Here is a 10254-nt window from a genome sequence, read left to right on the forward strand (position 1 = left end):
GGACCATCATGACACAAGAGTCATCATGAGCATGTGAGGAACTGTATAAAGATGGGGAGGTTCTCACTCTATATATTGATTTTAGAAATAGGATTTTGGATGAACTTCTGTCCATAAGTGTCAAAGAGAAAGAAAAGAAAGGGATTGTACTGAAACTCTAGCATCAGAAAAAAATCAGGCACCCTGAACTTTGAAAGGTGCAGCTCTCAAGGTTTCATTTCAATACCTTCTTGTCTATCTTCCTCGTTTTCCTCAACCACCCTGTCTCCAAGGAAGCTATAGGGACCCTGTGAGGTGTCCCCCACACAGAGAAGATTGGGTACAGAGATTTCTCTCCAGTCCTGACACGAGGGGATGCGAATATGCTTGATGTCTTCACTCCCAGGAATGAAGCCAAACACTTTCTTGATTCGATGTCTAATGAGAAGTCGGGAGTGTTCCTCAGCTGCTTGCTCAAAGAGCACTCTCTCGTTGTAGAGGTGGTTGGCCCAGTAGTGATGCTGCAGAGAGGTGAGGGGAGAGCAACATCTTGCCAGACATTTGGAGACCAGGAAAGCGATGGTTGCCAAAACGACCAGAATCCAGCCCAGCATCTACACATAATCAGCAGGAATTAGTGGGTTCAAACATTGATATGACAAATAGTCAAGAAGCAGCTGTGGAAAGAGGGAGCCCGACGTACTTCAGAACTAAGATGTGGGTAAAATCTTTGCTTCTGGTTTTTAATATATACTACACGATGATGATCATTTGGTATGGAAATATCTGTGATAGAAGGACAGGTCAAACCATTTCAGCATAGCCTTCATATTACAAAGGAGCGTGACCTGTTAATGTGGGATGGATTCTAAGTACCATCCTTGAAGTGATAGACGCTATGAACCACCAATTAACCTTATATAAAATGTTTAAACCTTGTCCTTTGCTTATAAACCAATCTTGCTTCTTGATCATTAGGTATGGACCCATGAGTCTGTTGCGGGCTTAATTAATATTTGATAATAAATGGTGGTGAAGATGATGCTGTGATGACACTAATGGCAGCTCCCAAGGTCTTCAGTGACCTGCTACCAAGTATTTACACACGTCTTCCTGAATCTCTCTTTCCTCTTATCTCTTGTAACCAAAGAAGTCAGTGAGCACCTATAAGCTATACCTTGGAGTTCCTGTTTTCCTTTTTAGGTAAACTAGCTTTATTTGTGACTACTTCCTGCATTTTAAATACTGAATTTTTTTTTTGTCATAGACTCTTCTGTTCCCCGCTGTATCATTCTTTTAAAAGTATTTAACACCTGGAATGAGGAGGCAAGGTCTAATGAGGAAGAGTGCTAACAGTGTACAGTCACAGGTGGGCAGCACAGGGGTCCTCTGCCTCTGGCTTTCCGCCTTCACAGGCTCCTCTTCCTGAGCTAATTTTGTGATTAGTCAATACAAACTAACAACAAAATGATACCGATTGTGGCAAATAGTATCTTAATGGAAATTTTCTGACTTTTCTTTGACTGGGTAATAGTGCACCATTTCAGGATCCTGCATCTTGATTTTATTTTTTCTAAATGAACAGTATCTAAATAACTGAAAGATAAGAGGTCAAAATTTACGGAATCCTTTACAATCAGTACTTTAGGATTTAGTGCTTTGAAGATATGTTTTAATTCATCTCTTGGAGAAAGTCATGGATTTTTCTTGCAAAAATGTAAAACTGCACTACTGGGACTTAACCTGAAAGTATTGCAGGCTCATGTCTTCTGCCTGTGCCATCTCTGACACTGATTTGTGCATGTACATTACATTTAGAACTACCACTGGAGATTTTAAAAACACAATTGGACTTCCTGTAATTTCAGGAAAAGATTTTTAGTATAGAAGAACACAAATGTGAAAACACGCAGAAAAATGAGATATTTGTAATACTACTAAAATTCATTATTTTTAACAGAGACTAGGTACAGTCGTGAGCTCTTTCTAAATGTGTTAGTTCATTTTCTCATCCACAACCATTTAAGTGACAGATTCTATTATGAGCTGCCTTTCACAGCTAGGAATGGGAAGCATGGAGAAGTACAACTAAAAAAACAACAACAACAATAAAACTAGTTGGTTACTAAGGTAAAGTGACCTGAGTGAAACGGGTCTACTAACCCCAGCATTCTATGTGCATGCATCTATTCAGTGGAGTACACTTTGATACATGGGATCTAATGTGTCTTCTGATTCAGATAATAAGAGAAACAATAGCTGTGATATGTTCAATATGTCCATAGAGACTGTAACAAGTTTAGAATAGTAGGAGAATGGGGTGGGAGGGGAGGAATGGGGGGTTGCGGGGGGAGGCCATAAACTTACTTGTGACTGGTATTTGTGTAGAAGAGCCACTTCGTCTCTTACTGGAATCACATCGGAGGGAGCTGATGTGTAGCATGGAAATCCAGCTAGCATCTCTTCCCGTTTGCTAGGAGTGACATTAGCAAACATCGGGTACTGGTCCACAGAGGCAAACTCACTTGCTGCACATTCATAGTAGCTACCTGTCAGCAGGGTCACCGTCAGCCACGTCAGTGGGGCAACCAGAGCCCTCCCGGAGATGTTGAAGAACATGAGGCAGGCCAACCTCCTCTCCAGAGGGCTGCTCCTCCGATACGGAGGGGTACAGCTGCAGCAGCAGTACTCACTGGCAACTGTCCACATTTGGCCTCGTAGAGCATAGCCAGCAATCAGAAGGATCAAGGCAGGAACCACGAGAAAAGCTGAGCCATAATAGAAATTTTTTCCAACTTGACACGGACAACTGAACGTGTAAGAGGAGAACAGTTGCTGTCCACAAACAGTCAAAATCGCTATCAAAGAATTGATGCAGGGTTCACTTCTGAGCAGAGAAGACGAAATACAGTTGAGATCTGGGCTCATCGTGGAAGCTCTGACACAGCCAGCTGGTGGCTCTTTCTGATGGCTAGACTCTTCCAGCTGTGACCATTTTATAGGATAGCACTGGTTTAACTGGTTGTGTCAAGTAACCCAACATCCTTGTGTGTTTAAAGGATTCTAGATTCTTCTCCTATACTTTGTGAATCCTGAGCTAATAGATTTACACCAGATCGTAGCTGGGAGAAAGGGATCTCAGTTTTCTTTGAAATGAGAACTTCTCAGGATCTCATCAGGGATGACCACAGCAAACTGGCCTGGCAGACGCCGTCCATCTTTCAAGACATTACTTTGTTCCACAGAAAATGTTACGCATCAGACAACAGCCTAGGAAGCAAAACAGAGACACTCTTACATCAGTGACAAGCAGATTCTCCAGACAGAGCATTACAAAACACAGAGAAATGCAAACTATCAAATATGAGAGAAATCCACATTTCCTAGGTGGTCCCAAACGGTTGTTTTTAAAAACAGGAAACCAGGAACAAAGGAGCTACCTCAAAACAGAGATATATGTCAGTAGAGTATTGCTATATGTTGATATAAAAGTTAAACTGTGGCCGGGCAGTGGTGGCACTCACCTTTAATCCCAGCACTTGGGAGGCAGAGGCAGATGGATTTCTGAGTTCGAGGCTAGCCTGATCTACAGAGTGAGTTCCAGGGCAGCCAGGGCTACACAGAGAAACCCTGTCTCAAAAAAAAAAAAAACCAAACAAACAAACAAAAAAAGTTAAAGTCATTTTTGCTCCTTAATTAGTGATTCTTTACCATACAATTTCTATGTAAATGGGAGTTGATAGGATTTAGAAATCTTCATTCTCAAACCCTCAGCTGGATGTGATAAAATACATCATTAGCAAACTGAGAGGGTATACTGAGAAAGTACAACACAGACAGGCAGACAATTATAGTTCAAAAAGCAACTGAGGACACAGAAGACAGATGAAGCCTGGTCGGAAAGGAAAAAAAACTAGCGGAGAAGCAATACTTTAAAAAGCTTTCACATAGAAGAAGGTTGTTGTTTTGAGCAGTATAAAAAGAAAGCCATATCTGGGCTCATCAGAGTGAAAACAGAGATAGTTTTAAAAGGTACCAGACAGCAAAAGTAGATAATGTACCACGAAATGACAATAGACCTAGAGAAGTGTTCAGACCAGTGACAATAGAGAGAAGAAAACGCTCTGTCAGCAGGGGATTCAGTAGTAGCAAGGCATCGTTCAAGACAGAGCAAAATAAAAACATGTAAAGATACAGAGCATTTGCCCATTGAGAGGGTTATAAAAGGGTGTATTTCAGCAAGAGGTAGATGAACTCTGAGGACAGACCTCAGAGCACAGATAATGGTGAGCTCAGAATACTTAACAATTCTCTTTGTTAGGTGTTGAGGTATTATTTTTATTTCAAAAACATAGAACTAGATATTATTGTAATATGTAATATTATATCTGCCTATTTACATATATACTTATATATTATATGTATATATAATATGTAATATTGTAATAATATATGACACTATATTATTATAACACAGTATTACTACATATCTACCAAGAACACTGAAAATATTAACTGGCCAGATATTGCTGAGGATGTAGAACAGCTGGAGTTCTCACACACTGATAACAGGAATGTCAAATTTATTTGGAAAATTGTGGTTTTCTTAAGGTTTATCTATCCCCACCATATACTGTTCATATCTCCTAGTTATTTGTTAATAGATAAAGGAAAGTATATATTTATGTAAATACTTATACCTGAATATCCATGTAAACTTCCTTCATAAAAGCTGTAAAGTAAAACCAGCCCAAATGGCCATCACTATATGAATTAACAAGCTGGTATATATCCAACATTGCTGATTCAAAGATTAGATAGATGGCGGGGGGGTGGGGAGAGGGAGACAGAGAGAGAGACAGAGACAGAGACAGAGACAGAGAGAGGGGGAGAAAGAAAGGGAGAGAGAGAGAGAGAGGGAGAAAGAGAGAGGGAGAGAGGGAGAGAGAGAGAGAGACAGAGAGACAGAGACAGAGAGAGACAGAGAGAGGGGGAGAAAGAGAGAGAGAGACAGAGACAGAGAGAGACAGAGACAGAGGGGGAGAAAGAGAGAGGGGGAGAAAGAGAGAGGTAGAGAGGGAGAGAGAGGGGAGAGAGAGGGGGGAGAGAGAGAGACAAAGAGAGAGAGAGGAATTAAGAATAATTTTCTAGGGTCGGTGAGATGGCTCAGCGGGTAAGAGCACTGACTACTCTACTAAAGGTCCTGAGTTCAAATCCTAGCAGTCACATGGTGGCTCACAACCGCCCTTTAATGAGATCTGACACCCTCTTCTGGTGTGTCTGAAGACAGCTACAGTGTAATTACTTATAATAACAAATAAATCTTTGGGCCTGAGTGAGTGGGGCCAACCAGAGGAAGCAGAGGTCCTAAAAAGTTCAACTCCCAACAATGACATGAAGACTCACAACCGTCTGTACAGCTATAGTGTACTCATATACATAAAAATTAAAATAAATCTTTTTTAAAAAAATAATTTTCTAGAAGAAAAACTGAAAATTAACTATGCATGATGTCCTTTATATAAAACTCTAGAAAATATAGCCAGGTATGGGGCACAAGCCTCTAATCCCAGTACTTAAGAGGCAGATACAGAGGCAGGTGGATCTTTATGACTTCAAAGACAGTCTGGTCTACATAGTGAGTTTCAGGGCACCAAGGACTACGTAGACAGACCCTGTCTCAAAACAACAAACTCTAGATGATATAAATAGAATGGTGCTTTCTAAGAAAAACAAGAAAAGAGGAATAAGAAGAGAGGGGTTGTGAAGAAACGAAAAAACTTTGGAGAGTTACACTTTTCTGCCCCCAGTGTTTGGAGTTGTGGAAGAGATGCCAGTGCTATCAAAAGACTTCTTCTTCTTTCCCCAGGACGCCAGGTCAGGGAATGCCAAGCAAGGTCACACCAGGAAGCTTCAAACTGGGTCAGAAGGTGAGAGAAGAAAGAGAAAGCCTAGAGCAGAGCCTTTACTGGGATATCTGTGGGAAAGGTACGGCAGATCAGGGGAATGCTGAAGCTGCCTTTAAATAAATCTAGTGGGCTTTGGGGCATAGAGATTATCCCTATACATCTGCAATCTGGGAATGGTTGATTTGGGGCAGAAAAATATTAACTCAGTATGTGAGCATTAGATAAGGTAATGGCTCTGGCATTTGACCTCTGGCTCATAAGGCCCTCTAATTAATGGATGCCAGGTAGATAAACATAGAACAGGGAGATAACAGTGTTAATTACATTGATTAAAAACTTGATCTATATGCTTATCAAGCTGTGTATAAAATATGTCTCAATAAACCATAAACATTTTAAGTACAATCACTAAGACTAGATATCCCATGTAGAGATCATTTAAAACACAGAGGGAATGAAAAGGGAATCTTTATAGGAAAAGAGAGAGTAAATAAAGACAAGAGGATAATAAGGGGAAAAGACAAAACTATAGAATAAATGAGATCAGACATATCAATAAAAATGATAAAAAAAATCTAAAGAACTAATAGTGACTGAATGCCTGCTAGGCACGGTGTTAAGAACACTGAATTTCCTGAGTAATCCGATCTTCAGGTGAGTTTGGGAGCTTGCCTAGCACCCCACACAGATGAATGGAGGAGTTAAAATTAGGACCCAGGTAGCCTGACACACATCTTTAACCATCATACCAGAGCTGGTTTAAACCTGCCCACGTAGTGTTTTAAAAACAGCCGTGCTGCTTACAAGTGACTTCCCAAAACTATACTGCATACAAAGCTTGAAAACAAAGGTACAGAAGCATGGACCACTGTGAAGGAGAGACTGACTCCAGGTCATCTAAAGGACCACCTGCAGATTCCATCAAAGTACAAACACTGCATTATAAAGATAAGTGAGTGTCAACGTGTACGTCCATGATGGCATAACTTTAAAATGTGTAAGTGGAAAATCGACCCAAATAATAAGGAAGAATTCTTTCACAGGGAGATTTTTAATGTAACACTAACGAGTGATCAAATAAGCAATGAGTAGATAAAAGATAAAAAGAATAAGTTTAGCAAGTCATGCCTAAGTCAGATTGCTAAAGGTACATGATGTTCTCTAACCTCAAAATAGAGGATAAATATTTTATAAGTCCTACGAATCATTTCCCTCTGAAATTGGTTGATGATCACCAAGATTATCCCCAGAAGATCACTAAGAAAATATCATTATCAATATCCAATAACAAAGAATTTGATTCAGAAACCAAGGCAATGGTGTACTGCAGAGGTGGGGTTAGTAGCATGTTTTAAAATTAAATTTTAAAATGCAAAATGTGTGACATGGAAACTAAATGAAATTCAAATATCAATGCTTATTACTAAAGTTTTATTGGAAAATAGCATATCTGCTACCTATATGGAAGTGCCTGCTTTTGTTCTCACAGAGAAGGGTTATCATGATGGAATCTGTATGGCTGCAAAACTTAACTAACCTACTATCTGTTCTTTTCCAGAAAGACTTGCTGGGCTGATGTTAATCTGTATAAATAAATTGTCTACAGTGACAGGTATTGCTGTGGATAAACCCCAACAAACTCCTTTGAGAGAAAAGTTCTGGCTATGAGGTGCATGCTACATAAATAAAGTTACATGTACTATGACATATTCTGTATGGATGAGGACATATGTGGAACTTAAAAAGATCCATAGGAATGATAAAATGCCCAGGTCCACAGAGTGACAACCACTAAGTAGGAAAAAAAACCATAGGGTTTAAGAAAGTTTTGGGTATTTTTAGCTCATTCAGACTTGCTTTGTGGCTTAAAACAAAACCCAAAGCATATACAGCAAAGCTTGGTGGCACATACCACATGCTTCCGTAATTATTAACTCATTCATTATAATATCTTGTGTATGAGGAAATGAGGAAGAACATTATAGAACATTCCTCCTGGGAGCTGCACAGGGCACAGAGGGCACTGTTTGGACCCTACTGGAGAAGGGCTTCATTTATGCAGCGATGGAGAAGGGCTTCATTTATGCAGCGATGGAGGGGTGTGCTTTGCAGCATCCTTTTTGGCCTTTCCATGTGCACTGGATTTGGGTTAACCTTACCCTTCCTCCACCCACACTTAATCTTTTGTACCCCCATATTTTCCTTTCACTTTAATATCACACATGTTCTGTTACCCTGCCTATGTCTCTCCTAGGTGTCTCTGGTGACCACACAACCCCTTCTCTCATAAATACACATTGTAAAAATTCACATAGTTAAAACCCACATAGAAAAGAAACATGATTGACTTTCTGAACCTGTGTCCTCACTTAATGTAACATGTTCCAGTCCCATGCATTCTCCTATAAGTTTCTTTTTTTTTTTTTTTTTTAAGATTTATTTATTATTATAAATGAGTACACTGTTGCTGTTTTCAGATGCACCAGAAGAGGGCATCAGATTTCATTACAGGTAGTTGTGAGCCACCATGTGGTTGCTGGGATTTGAACTCGGGACCTCTAGAAGAGCACTCAGTGCTCTTAACCCGCTGAGCCATCTCACCAGCCCCGTCCTATAAGTTTCTTAACTTGAGATTTCTTTATTGTTTACTTGGATAAAAATAAATCTCAAAGTTAGTTTACTGTTGTCTGTCCCTCATGTAGTCCTCACATGACTCATGAGGGACTCAGTTTCACAGTCCCTCTCCTTGAGCACAATCAAACGTGTGACTGGGAAAATCAGATCTAAGCATTGCAGCTATCCTCAGAGGGTTGGGGGATCAAAGAAGAAACCACGTATTAATTTTACATCAGGAATCAGGTGAGAATTAGCACAGAGATCAGCTTAAAATAGAAAGGAGTGTATGTTTTATATGTGTGAATGTGCACATACATATGTATGTGCATGCATGCATGCATGTGTGCATGTACATGTGGAGGCCAGGGGATGACATTGGTGTCTTCCTCTATCACCTCTTACTTTAGTTTATGAAATAGAGTCTTTCACTGAACCGAAAGTTCACGGGGTCTGATAGGCTGGCTGACCAGTGAGCTCCCAGAATTTGCTTGTAATGGCCTGCCAATGCTGGGTTTATACATACTTGTAGCTATGCCTGACATTTTAGGAGGATGCTGGGATTTCAACTAGGGTCCTTTTGCTTTTATACTGTTACCCACTGAGCCATCTTATTAGGTCCTGCAGAAGGCTTATAAGAAGAAACAAGTCCCTATATAAGTTCTTTGGTTGCTGGGAATAACTCTGTTAGGATTTTCCCAACAAAATATGTTCTTTTCTGTTTGAGAGAAGGATGTTTTTACACAAGAAGAATGGTTCTGGGAAACACAAGGTGTACACAGATGTTAAGAAATGTTGAAAGAGGATATTTTACAGTCTGAAAAATAGCAAATCAGTGTCCACGTGACAGTGACTACAGCTGTTTGTTTAAGGTGTATATAGGGCACTTGTCATGCATGCAGTGTCCATCTCCGGTGCTGGGTCCTACCTGGTGGGCTGTTAGTCTGGAAGAAGGATTCACCTATACTTTCTTTCTTTTGTCTCTCTCTTCTCTTCTCTTCTCTTCTCTTCTCTTCTCTTCTCTTCTCTTCTCTTCTCTTCTCTTCTATTCCCTTCTCTTCTCTTTTCTTCTCCCTTCTCCTCTCCTCTTCTCTTTCTTTCTTCTCTTCTTTCTTTTTTTCTTTCCTTTTCTTCCTTTTCCCTTTCTTTCTTTCTTCCATTTATTTATTTATTTATTTATTTTCAGTTTATTGAAACAAGGTTTCTCTGTGTAGTTTTGGCTGTCCTGGAACTCATATGCCAGGCTTACCTAGAGATCTTCCTGCCTCTGCCTCCTGAGTACTAGGGTTAAAGGTTAGGCTGCACCTTTTTAAAGGTACCCATATGTAGAACAGTGGACCCTGACAGAAAACTTGGTAAGGTCGAGTGGATTCAGAAACCCTGGCACCCTCATACCTGAGGACAGTAGATATTTCCTAACCAGGTTCCTGTCCTGGAACATATGACCATGATAGCCTTTGGAGAGGACTGTGAGAATCAGTCACGTAGGGTCAGTGCCCAAAACTCCTCCACATGCAGATGAGGCATCCCTAACATCTCAGACCAGGGCAATAGGAAGCATCTGCTCTTAGACCCCAATCTACCCCCAAATGTATGTAAGATCCTGTCCACAAGGAATAAAGAACAAGAGTTATTTCATCAAAGATTGTCTGAGAACATCTGTCATAAAGAACTATAACACTTTGGGGAGGAGAAGTTCTCTCTCAAAGCTTTTGCTGCTGGAAGCTGCTCAAGCCTACTTCAGTCACTTCCT

The 10254-nt window shown here is 40.3% G+C and overlaps 1 protein-coding gene across 1 annotated transcript; it reads right to left on the reverse strand.

The window, feature by feature from the left end:
* Positions 1-206: 206 nt before the first annotated feature.
* Positions 207-2907, reverse strand: Calhm4 (calcium homeostasis modulator family member 4). Its single transcript, XM_031348389.1, has 2 exons — positions 2347-2907; positions 207-593 (listed from the first exon to the last, which is right to left on the reverse strand). Exons 1-2 carry the CDS (start codon positions 2905-2907, stop codon positions 207-209), a joined length of 948 nt encoding a protein of 315 aa, XP_031204249.1.
* Positions 2908-10254: the final 7347 nt, after the last annotated feature.

Source organism: Mastomys coucha, unplaced genomic scaffold (genome assembly GCF_008632895.1).
Source record: "Mastomys coucha isolate ucsf_1 unplaced genomic scaffold, UCSF_Mcou_1 pScaffold3, whole genome shotgun sequence".
Classification (NCBI taxonomy): Eukaryota; Metazoa; Chordata; class Mammalia; order Rodentia; family Muridae; genus Mastomys; species Mastomys coucha.

What these genes read in the sequence shown, in the direction of transcription:
- Calhm4 (XM_031348389.1), bottom strand. Translation starts at nt 2,907, where the DNA reads ATGAGCCCAGATCTCAACTGTATTTCGTCTTCTCTGCTCAGAAGTGAA. An exon ending in TACACAAATACCAGTCACAA is followed by an intron (nt 594 to 2,346) that starts GTAAGTTTATGG and finishes GATTATGTGTAG; the next exon opens with ATGCTGGGCTGGATTCTGGT.